Source organism: Prionailurus viverrinus, chromosome B3 (assembly GCF_022837055.1).
Source record: "Prionailurus viverrinus isolate Anna chromosome B3, UM_Priviv_1.0, whole genome shotgun sequence".
NCBI lineage: Eukaryota > Metazoa > Chordata > Mammalia > Carnivora > Felidae > Prionailurus > Prionailurus viverrinus.
The window spans coordinates 48,789,564-48,802,592 of NC_062566.1; the positions used below are offsets into that span (position 1 = coordinate 48,789,564).

At 41.3% G+C, this 13,029-nt stretch overlaps 1 protein-coding gene and 1 pseudogene across 1 annotated transcript in view; both read left to right on the plus strand.

Annotated features, from left to right (window-relative positions):
• The first annotated feature begins 335 nt into the window (after positions 1–335).
• Positions 336–13,029, plus strand: part of SPPL2A (signal peptide peptidase like 2A) — a 52,069-nt gene continuing 39,375 nt past the window's right edge. The window contains exon 1 of the mRNA XM_047863114.1: positions 336–584. Coding sequence (XP_047719070.1) covers positions 519–584 — 66 coding nt within the window. The 5' untranslated portion in view covers positions 336–518. The remainder of the gene's footprint in view (positions 585–13,029) is intronic.
• Positions 11,968–12,068, plus strand: LOC125169170 (uncharacterized; annotated as a pseudogene).

Here is a 13,029-nt window from a genome sequence, read left to right on the forward strand (position 1 = left end):
GTGACAGGGACCTGCCGGCAAGCAGATGCCTTAAGGCTCAGCGCACGTAGAATTTTGGCCCTGGCAGCCGCATCGGTACTGGGGTATAGAGCAGGCGCACGGCGACTCCTACGAGGAAGAGGGTATCGAAAAAGTTGCTTCGGTGTCCCCCTCCACACCCCCCCCCCCCCTTCCCCGGACTCTGGAGAGAGTTCAGGTCAGGCAGCTGGAAAGAGACACGCCCAGACCCACAGTAGGCTGCCTGCCATCACCGGGACCGGAGAGCGCGGAGACTGCCCGACTGGCGGCGCGCGCGGACCCGAATTCCACGTGCCCCGCGCGGGGGTTTCCGCGTCCTCTGGGCGGGGCCGGAAGAGGAAGTCGGCGCTGCAATAGCGGCCCCAGCAGCAGCGGCGGCCCCTGCCCAGCCAGCCCCGCCGCCCGCGCCCGTCCGTGCCGGCCCCAGAGGCAGCGCCGCGGCGGGACCCGGAGACTGTACCAGCCGAGAAGCGCCGCGCCGCCGGGCGCCCAGCAGTCCGATGGGGCCGCAGCGGCCGCTGCCCCTGGCCGCGACCGCCCTGCTCTGGGGCTTCCTGCTCCCGCTGGTAAGGGGGACGGCCGGGCGCTCGGGCCTCCCCGGGGCGGGGCCGGGTCTCCCTGCCCCTTCTCCTCCCCACCCCCGGGCTGCTACCCGGCGTCTCCAGTGCGTGCGCCCTAGCGGCCTGCCCCCCTTCCTATTTCTCCCTTTCCTTCCAGCCGCCCCTTCTTCAGCCTTGTTTCTCCTGCCTTCCTACCCCACCCCCACTCCCGTCCTTTGAAGTCTTCGAAATACCCACCCCAAGAAAGCTCTCTGTGGAACCCCTCTAGCTACTTCGACCTTCGGGGTTGTCTGTAGTTTTTCTCTGTTCCAGGAATTTTAAATTGACCTCTTGAGTTTTATCGTGTAGCCCGTCTTACAGCATCTTGCTCTTTTTTACCCTCTGGAAGAAGAAAAACGTTATACGTGCTCCCGGGGTGTTCAGCGGTTCAAAGACTGCACTTTAGTTTAATTGCTCGAATACAGATGATTTTTTTCTTTTTCTTTTTCTTTTTTTTTTTTTCTTTTTTTGGTCTTCCTCCTCTTGTAGTTCCTGCTACGCCTCATTTGATTACTGGGTGGGTGGACGGGGTGTTTGGTGTTTCAGTTTTTATATTTCTTGGAAATTTGACTTAGGGATTTTCAGGTTGGAAACTTCTGGGAGCTTTATCGACACAGAATTGGTATAGTGTGTGCCTGTCTAGTTCTTTCCATTAGAATATGTAACTTCTCTGATACAGTGTATTTTGCATCCTCTGCTGTTTAAAGAATTACTATTAGTGAATATATTTAATACAAAAGTATCTTTAACATTTATTAAAAAACCAAAATCAGAACTAAAATAGTTAAGTGCCTTTGGTGTATTCATAACTTTGCTAGGCAACGTGAGGAACATGGAAGATAATGTATCTAAAAATTGTCTTTGTGAGGTGGAAGGGAAGTGTAATATAAAAAGAACAATAAAGTGGCGGTGTAGTCTGAAGCTCTGAGGTGTAGTTTGCCATGTATGGTATGTCTAAAAGATAATTCAGGTAGTATGTAAATACACATAAAACTATAACCTAGGTATACAACTTGTCTGAGTGTTTTTGCACTCTTGCAAATTTTCATTTGAGCCACTTCAGCTAATTTTAGGAATATACCTTATATATCACATTCCCACTAATCTTTTGTCAACACTATAATTAATTTAATAATATATCAATTGCTTATAACTCACATTGAAATTCTTATCAAAAGCCCCTGAGCCCTCTCACTAAAAGATGACAGCAGAATTTTTGTGTAATTTCAAGGGCTTAACAAATCTAAAGGTCGTCCCTATTCTAAATTGTAGCTAGCCTACAATCTTTTGAGGGCTGTTGTGGGACACGGCAACTGTCTTTTCCTCCGCAGATATTTAATGTGCATCTATTATATGCCAGGCTCTGTGCCAGTGACTGCGAATATACTGACAAAATCTTTTTTTTTTCATTTTAGAATGTTTATGTAAGATAATTAGAGCTTAAAGAATTTTTACAAGGCTATATTAGGAAACGTAAAAAAAATGTAAGTAATGTTGCAGTGAAAATTTATCGTAAACCAGGACTTGGTATATTTCTTTTCTTCCAGGATTTGGTATCTATGTGGGGAGGACAAGGGAAAGAATTATAGGAGGAAGAAGCAGAGGATAAAGATATGCTAGATATTCAGGCAATAATGTGTAGGAATAAAAATAATTTGGACTTCTATAATCTAATCATCATAATCTCCTCTCCCTGCTCACCCCCAAACAGCAAAATGAGCAAAAAGGCATCCTTTGTTGTATTTTTTTCTACATCTGTTTTTATTTCCTGTTTCTAGTTTTTTTTTTTAAATGTTTTTACTTATTTTTGAGACAGAGAGAGGCAGAGCATGAGCAGGGGAGGGGCAGAGAGAGGGGGAGACACAGAATCTGAAGCAGGCTCTAGGCTCTGATCTGTCAGCACAGAGCCCGATGCGGGGCTTGAACTCACGGAGTGTGAGATCATGACCTGAGCTGAAGTCAGACACTCAACCAACTGAGCCACCCAGGTGCCCCTCCTGTTTCTATTTATTTATTTTAATTGCATTTTTACAGCAGGATCAGTCCTTGAAACATGGAGAGAAGCACTCATAACCGCAGAAACAAAACTGATCCTTCACCAAAGATAGTTTTTTTTTCAATGTAATTAATTTATTTATTATTTTACATCCAAGTTAGTTAGCATATAATGCAATAATTTCAGGAGTAGATTTCAGTGATTCATCCCCTATGTATAACACCCAGTGCTCATCCCAACAAGTGCCTTCCTTAATGTCCCTTACCCATTGGGCCCCTACCCCTACCCCTCCAACAACCCTCAGTTTATTCTTTGTATTTAAGAGTCTATTATGTTTGTCCCCCTCCTTGTTTTTATATTATTTTTGCTTCCCTTCCTTTATGTTCATCTGTTTTGTATCTTAAATTCCTCATGTGTGAAGTCATATGATATTTGTCTTTCTCGGGCTAATTTCACCTAGGATGATACCCTCTAGTTTCATCCACATAGTTGCAAATGGCAAGATTTCATTCTTATTGATTGCTGAGTAATACTCCAATGTGTGTGTATGTGTGTGTGTGTGTGTGTGTATGTGTATGTCTATGTATGTATGTATATCTGTCAATGGACATTTGGGCTCTTTCCATGCTTTGGCTATTGTCAATAGCACTGCTATAAAAATTTGGATGCATGTGCCCCCTGGGTGGCCGAGGTCAAAAAGGTTTTTGCCTGCTGTCTCCTCTAGGACTTTGATGGCTTCCTGTCTTACCTCTAGGTCTTTCATCCATTTTGAGTTTATTTTTGTGTATGGTGTAAGAAAATGGTCCAGGTTCATTTTTCTGCATGTTGCTGTCCAATTTTCCCAACACCATTTGCTGAAGAGACTGTCTTTATTCCATTGGATATTCGCTCTGCTTTGTCAAAGATTAGTTGGCCATACATTTGTGGGTCCATTTCTGGGTTCTCTAGTCTGTTCCGTTGATCTGTGTGTCTGTTTTGTGCCAGTACCATGTTGTCTTGATGATTACAGCTTTGTAATCATCTTGAAGTAGGGATTGTGATGCCTCCAGCTTTGGTTTTCTTTTTTGGATGGCTTCGGCTATTCAAGATGTTTTGCTGGTTCCATACAAATTTTAGGATCATTTGTTCTAGCTCTGTGAAGAATGCTGGTGTTACTTTGATAGAGATTGCATTGAATATATAGATTGCTTTGGGTAGTATCGACATTTTAACAATATTTGTTCTTCCAATCCAGGAGCATGGAATATTTTTCCATTTTTTTGTGTGTCTGCTTCAATTTCATTCATAAGCTTTCTATAGTTTTCAGTGTTGAGATTTTTCATCTCTTTGGTTAGGTTTATTCCTAGGTATTTTATGGTTTTTGGTGCTGTTGTAAATGGGATTGATTCTCCTGATTTCTCTTTCTGTTGCTTCATTATTGGGGGATAGGAATGCAACCGATTTCTGTGCATTGATTTTATAGCCTGCGACTTTCTGAATTCATGGATCAGTTCTAGCAGTTTTTTGGTGAAATCTTTTGGGTTTTCCAAAAAGAGTATCATGTCATCTGTGAAGAGTGAAAGTTTTGACTTCCTCCTTGTCGGTTTGGATGCCTTTTATTACTTTGTGTTGTCTGACTGCTGAGGCTAGGACTTCAGATACTATGTTGAGTAACAGTGGTGAGAGTGGACATCCCTGTCTTGTTCCTGACCTTAGGGGGAAAGCGCTCAGTTTTTCCTCATTGAGGATGATGTTAGCGGTGGGTCTCTCATATTTGGCTTTTATGATCTCGAGGTATGATCCTTCTTGCCCTACTTTCTTGAGTGTTTTTATCAAGAAAGGATGCTCTATTTTGTCAAATGCTTTCTCTGCATCTGTTGAGAGGATCATGTGGGTCTTGTCCTCTTATTGGTGTGATATATCACATTGATTGTTTTCTGGATGTTAAACCAGCCCTGCATCCTAGGTATAAATTCCACTTGGTCGTGGTGAATAATTTTTTTAATATATTGTTGGATCCGGTTGGCTAGTATCTCCTTGAGGATTTTTGCATCCATTGGTGAGATCTTTTTGATATGTAAAGCCTTTTTCAGTGGATTTGTTTTCTTCTTGACCCTTTCTTCCTTTAATTTCCTGAAACAATCTTTCCTTTTCTGAGGAACTCAAATCTGGTATACTTTTCCACAGCAGGAGCACTCTCTCTCCTTTCTGCTTACTTACTGGATACCTACTTCCTTTCCTCCAACACTGTCTGAAGGCTTACAGATTTTTTTTTCTTCTTACCATTTTCTCCCTGAAGCCCTAGTTTATTCTTCCTTAATCTTACAGCTCTAGGTGGCCCCTCTGAGTTCATTTGAATTAATGATGCCAGTTTAATTATTTCATTTCTCTTTTCTGGGCTCTTGCAGCTGGCACTGCTACCAACTTTCCCTTTAGTTATGTAAGAACAGGGCCACTATCCTCATCCACAAGCAGCACAAAATAGCAGCACATAATCTCCAGAATCCACTGCCGCATCCTTGTAGAAAACACAGAGGATTTAGTATTGGAAAGGCCTTTCACCATCATGTAGCCTACCCTCCTCATCTTGTCCTCTTTACATCATTGTGACCTCACTGTGTATGTGAAACTCAGGCTTCAGTACATCTGATGTTTTGGTGATTTCTAAACCCATTAAACCTGTTAAGTCTAGAAATGAAGAGTGTGTGGTAGACAGTTAGTTCTCTCTTGGCCTTGCCATGATTCTGTTTCGCAGTCATGCTTCCCCAGCCCAAGCCCCATCCCTAGCCACAACTATTAGGCCTTTATTTCACAGTGTTTGGACTCAGTCACAGAGTTATGTTTCAAGAAAATCAGAAAAGTTTAGCCTGGATCTGTTTTCTAAAATTGCTTCAGAGTTCTCTGAAGAATCCTGAATCCTTTCCATGTTTTTACAAAAGTTCTGTTCATTTTTTCATTACTTCAAAGAATTTGAAGTGTTACATAGCTACATCTTGAACCTATTACAGTGAAGTGATAATCAGGATCCCCAGCAGAGAAATCTCTTGCTGAAATCTGCATTCCTTTGGTATACTACACCAAGTCAAAGAATCTTCTTTAATTCTTTCTTTTCTGCCCTCTTCTCTCATGCTCCTGAGGAAAGGAAGTATGTTCTGCTACCCAAGCTATCAGAGACATGCTGAGCTGTTATGTTGTAGACTGAGTTGTATCCCTTCTCCACCACTCCCAAAACATATGTTGAAGCCCTGACCCCCCAGTGTGATGGTATTTGGAAATGGGCCTCTGGGAGATAAGTAGGTTTAGATGAAGTCAGAGGGTAGATCCCTTGTGAAGGATTGGTGCCTTGTAAGTAAAAGACAACCAAGAGCTTGTTCTCTCTCTCTCCCCTAATACTCACCCCCCAACACACACACACACCATGTGATGACATAGCGAAAAAGTATCTGTCTACAAGCCAAAAAGAAAGCTCTTACCAGAAACCAACCATGCTGGCACCTTTACCTTGAACTTCTAGTATCTAGAACTGTGAGAAAAATAAATTTCTGTTCAAGGTACCAACTCTGGTATTTTGTTATAGCAGCCCAAGCTAAGACAGATTTGGGTACCAGGAGTGGGGTACTTCACTAATACCTAAACCTGTGTCAGCAGCTTTGTAACAGGGTAGAGGCTAGAAGAGGTTTGAGATGCTTGCTAGAAATAGGACAATTTGGTAGAGTCTCAAAAATGAGGAATATGGTGTTAGAAACTGGAGGAAATGCAATCCTTGTTATAAAATGGCAAAGAACTTTGAACTATGTTGTGGTGTTTCGTAGAAGGAAGAATTGTGAGCAGTGCAGTTAGATATTTAGCTGAGGAGATTTCTAATCAAAGTGTTAATGGAGCAGTGTGATTCCTCCTGACTGCTTATAGTAAAATGCAAATGGAGAGAGAAGAATGAAAGAAGGAATTGTTAAGGAAAAAATAACTAGAATTTGAAGATTTGGAAAATTTCTCAGCCCATCCATATTGCAAAAAATGAAACTTGTTCTGCAAAGAATACTGTGTGGCTAGAAAACCATCTGATAAAGAGTTTCAGGATTTTTGAGCAAACATACTGCCAGTTTGAACTAAATACAGACTTTGGACAAAATGAAGAAAGGCTGTTGGACTTCTTGGATTTGACAAAATGGGATGATAGAGCTCTGTGGTTGTGAACGTGGATTGTTCTTCAAGAAGGAGAAATGACCCCAAAGGCAATTCAGATACCATCAGGCCACTGCCTCAGTCTCAACAGGCCTTATGGCTTCTTTTGGAAGCTTTGGGGACCAGACTCCACAGGGCCATGGAGGTGATGCTGCCACCCCAGTGGGCCTGGAAGGTGGGACATTGAGCCAGAAAGGATTATTCGTGAGCCTTAAAACCTAATGGAATTTGTCTTGCTACGTTTTGGACTTGCTTGAGTCCTGTCACCACTTTCTTCCTTCTGATTTCTCCCTTTTGGAATGCTAATGTCTACATTATGTTTTAGAAGCATATAACTTGGGGCACCTGGGTGGCTCAGTCAGTTGAGCCACCGACTTCGGCTCAGGTCATGATCTCACGGTTTGTGAGTTCGAGCCCCATGTCAGGCTCTGTGCTGACAGCTCAGAGTCTGGAACCTGCTTCAGATTCTGTGTGTGCCTCTCTCTCTTTGCCCCTCCCCCACTCATGCTCTCTCTCTGTCTCAGAAATAAATAAACATTAAAAAAAAAAAAGAAACACATAACTTGTCTGGTTCCATAGCTGGAGAGGAATGTTGCCTTAGAATGAACTGTATCTTAATTTTCACCCATATTTGACTTAAATGATATTAGATGAAACTTCGGACTATAGAGTTGATGCTGGAATGAGTTAAGACTTTGGGGGCTGTTGGGATGAAATGAGTATTTTTTTGCCTGTAAGAAGGAAATGAATTTGGTGGCCCTGAGGCAAAATGCTGTGGACTGGATTTTGTGCCCCAGATTCTTATGTTGAAGCCCTGACCCCCCAGTGTGATGATATTTGGAGATGGGGCCTTTGGGGGATAATTAAGTTTAGATGACGTATCAGTGTAGGGCCCTTATGATGGGATTGTTGCCTTGCTGTCTTTCCCAGCCATGTAAAGACACAGTGAGAAGGCAGCCATCTACAAGCTAGGAAATGAGCCCTTCATCAGCTATGAAATCAGCTATGCTGGCACCTTGATCTTGAACTTCTAGGTTCCAGACTGTGAGAAAATAAATTTCTGTTATTTAAGCCACCCAGTCTGTGGTATTTTGTTAGGGTAGCCCGATATTAGACATTCTTTTCTTTTAGATTCTTCACAACTTTTTTTTTTTTTTTTGCCTTCTTTCCTCTGAGCTATCTCTGAGGATTCTGCATCCCACTCTACTTTCTAAGTCACTGATGGCTGTGAAAATGTAACATCTACACATGCATCTCCTCTCAAAATAATCCTGAGAAGGTTCAGGAAGGTATGACTTGTCCTAGTTCATACAGAAGGGCCTGAAAAAGACAAGTAGAACCCAGGATTTCTAGACATTCCTTGATATTTTTCCACTAAGTTGGTCATTAATGTTTTCTTGTAAATCAAAAATACATCAGAAGACTAATCAGATAAATTTGTAAATTTATTCATAAGAAAGGGCTTAAAGATAGAAGTCATATTTATTATATATTTGATCGCCTTTTTGGTTAAAAATCACCTGAGATTGGGTCTGTTTACAAAACTCTAGACCATAAAGTCTCCAGGTACAGACCCTTATCCCCAGATACTAAAGTTTTGTTAAAAATTTTTGTTTTTAGGTCAGAATTTGCCAAATATTACTATGCACTATGGCCTTAGATCAACTTTTTATGCACTTATATTACCTGCCTGGCCTTGTAGTTACTTGAATTTGTGAATTCTAGTGTAAATCATAAATTTTGTAACAGTTGAGTTATATCACTAGGTACTAAGATTACTTAGGGAAAACCAAGCAGAAGGATAGATCTAGGTAACAAGTAAAATATAATCCACATGAAGGAGAAACTCTACTGGACTCATTCTCTGCTGTCTCCCCTAGCATCTCATAGACTACAAAGTATCAAATAAATGAATGTCTCCCATACCTAATACCTCTTCCCCTAAACATTACATATCCCCAGATTCTCTGAGTGCAAGGAATGATGCTGGCTCTACTTTTCCCATGGCCCATAGACTCCTCTGAGTTCCTGTGAATACCTATTTAATGTCCTAGCACCCACTGAGCCACTAAATAAGTAGTTAAGATTACGCTTAATCTTTATGGGTATGGGTCTAGTCACTTCCAGTGTATCATTTCCTTAAACTTTGAATCCTGGAAGTAGGAATGGAAACAATGTAGGTTGTTGATTATATAACTTAACAGGGAGAAAACAGGCATAGAAAATATATAATAGTGAATGATCAGAAAGTTATTTAGGCCTAACTTTGGAGTGTGTCATTCAAGACACACAACCTCAACTCTATCTTTCCTGTAGAGACCCCTTTCAGCTCTTTTATTGTATTGCTATTAACTGTGTAACTGTGTAAAGAGAAAGATGTTTATAAAGAAAGGGATACCCACTACATTGCAGTGATTTAAGGGTGATAGGTGACTGTTGCTCCTATTGCATTTACCGTTCAGTGATTACATTGCAAGTTTATCTTCTGGTTTAGGAATGTAGCTTTGTTTTTTTTTTAATTACTCATTTTCATTATAGATAAATTCTATTTATTAACAAAATTTGCTCCCAAGCCTCCCAGTTCTTGTATTTGGTGTCTAAAAATACCGAAATAATTTAATTTGTAGATTTTATGTAGGAAGATTGCCAGGGGGTTAATTGGAGAGAGAATTACAGTTACATTCACACACTGCCCCTTGAAACTGAAGGGTTGCGTATATCTAATGGATAACAATACAAATAACATGAACCTGGTTTAATTGACAGATGTAGAAAGGGATGGGGAAGCTGGGACCCAGTGATGCATATACTGAAGAGTTTTGAAGGAACTCTTGGGTGAGATGGGGGAACTACTGGCCAAAATATGAACATTGGCTATACCAGCAGACTGCAGGTACAGTGTGACTCACCTCTTGAGAAAATTCCTAGGAGGATCTCAGTAATGTCTGGAAAACTTGTGAGTTTCACTGCTATTCATGATGAAGTATATAACCATGTACTCTGTGGACCAGTATCAGAGCATCACCTGGAAGCTTGTTCAAAATGCGTGATCACAAGCTCCACCTAAGAGCTGTTGGATCAGAATCTGCATTTTAATAAGAACATTAAAGTTTAAGGGGTGCCTGGGTGGCTCAGTCAGTTAAGAGTCCAACTTCTATTCAGGTCATGATCTCACAGCTCTAGAGTTTGAGCCCCGTGTTGGGCTCTGTGCTGACAGCTCAGAGCCTGGAGCCGACTTGAGATGGATTCTGTGTCCCCGTCTTTCTCTGCCTCTGCCCTTCTCATGCTCTCTGTCTCTCTCTCTCAAAAATAAATAAACATTAAAAAATTTTTTTTAAAAAGTCAGTTGTTTGAGCGGCTGACTTCGGCTCAGGTCATGATCTCACAGTTTGTGAGTTTGAGCCCCGCAATGGGCTCTGTGCTGACAGCTTAGAGCCTGGAGCCTGCTTCAGATTCTGTGTCTCCCTTTCTCTCTGCCCCTTCCCCACTCATGCTGTCTGTTTCTCTCTCAAAAATAAGTAAACATTAAAAAAAAGTTTTCAAAAAAAGAATATTAAAGTTCAAGAAGCACTGATCTATAATAAAGGGAAAGAAATTGCTGCACAGAATACTGAGCATAATCTCCAGGAAAAAAGAACCATGCTTGACAAATATGTTGAGGCTTTTTAAGGGAATTAAATATACATGTGGGAAAAGGTTAACATTGTATTATTCAGAGCTATACTTGATCAGGTGACAATGGGCCAAGGTACAGAGCTCTGGCAGACCCAAAGAATGACATGTATATAGGGTAGGTGGTAGTATGTTAGATAAATTTTTAGCTAGAATTGTTCTTTTCCAAAGGAATATGTGAAGACTTAAGTTTCAAAAATAGATCCAATACTAGAAGATATCTTTTGAAGAAGAAAGAAAGGTGGAAGACAAATAAAACCTGGGAACCAGGGTCGAAGAAGAATCCTTGAACCGCACTATTAGCTTGGACAGGAGTAGAGCAGGCCTGTTCTCAGTAGGTTAATACTAGGCTGGTGAGTCAGCATCAGGAGGCTGTTGGAACAGAGGCTAGGGATTCAAATGCCCGTGGTTGGAACTACCTAGAGACTAGAATGTAAAGCATGGATGTACTCCCAAGAGACAGGGACGTGAAGGTCAGTGTGAGACTGACTCGCTGTAAGTATACTGATGAAATAAAAGCTCCTGTACACATCCCTTTGTTTAATGTCTGATTGGTCTCAGAAAATGGGGATCTAATACATGTGCAAGGATGTGAGTATAGTATATACATCATTGTAGTTGTTCTTTTTTAGACCTTTGGTAATCATTTGACACTTGTCATAGCAAAAGCTATTTAAGCAAAGGAATAGGTAACTGTAACATCAAGATAGACTTAAACATCACTAGTTTTTGGTTTGAAAAGATGATAGTGAATATGCTTGAAGTCAGGTGTTCTGGATAAAGTAATAGGAACTGTTCGTGAGCAACAGAGAATCCCATGAAGTTTTATTGGAGACAAATTTGAGTCCAAAAAGGGACCACCAGTTCATACCATGGGCTAGTAAACTTACTTACCTTGTGGTAAGGATCAAGTAGGATGTGAATATAGAGCGACAGTGGTATAAAATAGATGATTTGATTGTCCTGAAGAAAGCTTGAGTCCACACCCACTACTTGTAGGAACTGATGTGAAGAGGGAAGATACAGGGCAAACAGTAAGAAGTTGTCGTAGGAAAAGGAATTCCATGAAGCCCAGAGCCCCAGAACTGGGGTTATTTGGAAGACTATAAGGAAATGACGTTGAGTTTCAGATATTTAGAATGTGGGAGGAACTAATGGGGAATTAGAGGAGCTTGAGTGGTGGTAGAAGACCCATACCAGTATCACGGAAGAGGGAGTTAACAGCTAATGCGGGCATCCCGCATTAAAGCTGGAGAGTGATAGTTGGGCGCCAAGAGGTGCTTGGGGATGTAACTGCATGAGGGAACCTGAAGTGGTAGCAGAGTTGAAGACTGCTGGTCTGGGTGTTGGAGAGCCCAGTTCTAATCTTGGCCCCTGAGACCACTTCGCTTTGGTCGTTGGGGACTTGTTTAAGCCACGAAATGAAGACACTAGAATATTTTGTCTAAATCCCTTCAAGCTCTTGATACTCAGCTTTTTACTAAGAGAATGTTTTCATTACTGATTGAAAATGCAAATACAGCGCTCGCTTCGGCAGCACATACACTAAAGTTGGGACGATGCAGAGAAGGTTAGCACAGCCCCTGCACAAGGATGACATGCAAATTCGTCCACACTTTTTTGCACTATGTGCTAACTAACTTGAATGTAAATTTTAAAAACAAATTTAAAAAAAAACTGTAAGACGGAGGTAGAAGAGAGTCAGGGAGATGTGACTATAGAAGAACAATCAGAGAGAACAAAATTGCTGGCTTTGAAGACAGAGAAAAGGAGCCATGATCCAACTGACTTGGGCAGTCTTTAGAAGCTGGAAAAAGTAAGGAAAGGAATTTGTCCCTAGGAGCCCCAGGAAGGAATGCAGCTCTGTCAATACTCAGATTTTAGCCCAATGAGATCTGTGTGCAACTTGTAACCTTCAGAATTGTAAGATAATTTCTGAAAAAAAAAAATGCAAGCATAATTTTTAAAGGTTGAATGAATAAAGTCATAGAAGGCCAGACCACAGTTGATGACAAAGGAAAATTCAGTGTTTAGCACCATGTCTATAACTTGGAAGATGTGAAGGAAGGTATTCTGCCCTTACACCGTAAGGTCTTTGTCAAGTGATCTAACACCAGTAGCATGTGGGTGGACCACAAGTCTCACCTAATTTGGTGTTTGTAATGCTTAAGGGGATACTGAGTTTCAAGCCTTTTCTTTATGCTTCCCTACTAATTGACTGACAGTAATGTGGTTTCCACTACTCTGTTCTCTTAGAGCCTTGCTACTCAAGGTGTGGTCCATATACCAGCAGCATCAGCATCACCTGGAAGCTTGTTAAAAATGCAGAACTCACACTCCACCCAGACCTACTGAATCAAAATCTGCCATTTAATATGATTGCTAAGTGATATGTATGTATAATAAATCTTAAGCACTGCTCCTGTAGCTATGGTTCTCAAACTTTTACAAGTAACAGAATCTCCAGAAGGGCTTGTAAAAATAAACTGCCTGGGGGTTTCTGATTGAGTAGATCTGGAATAGGGCCCAAGAATTTACATCTTTAACACCATAGGAACACTAAAGCTTTTATTAGAGACTCTG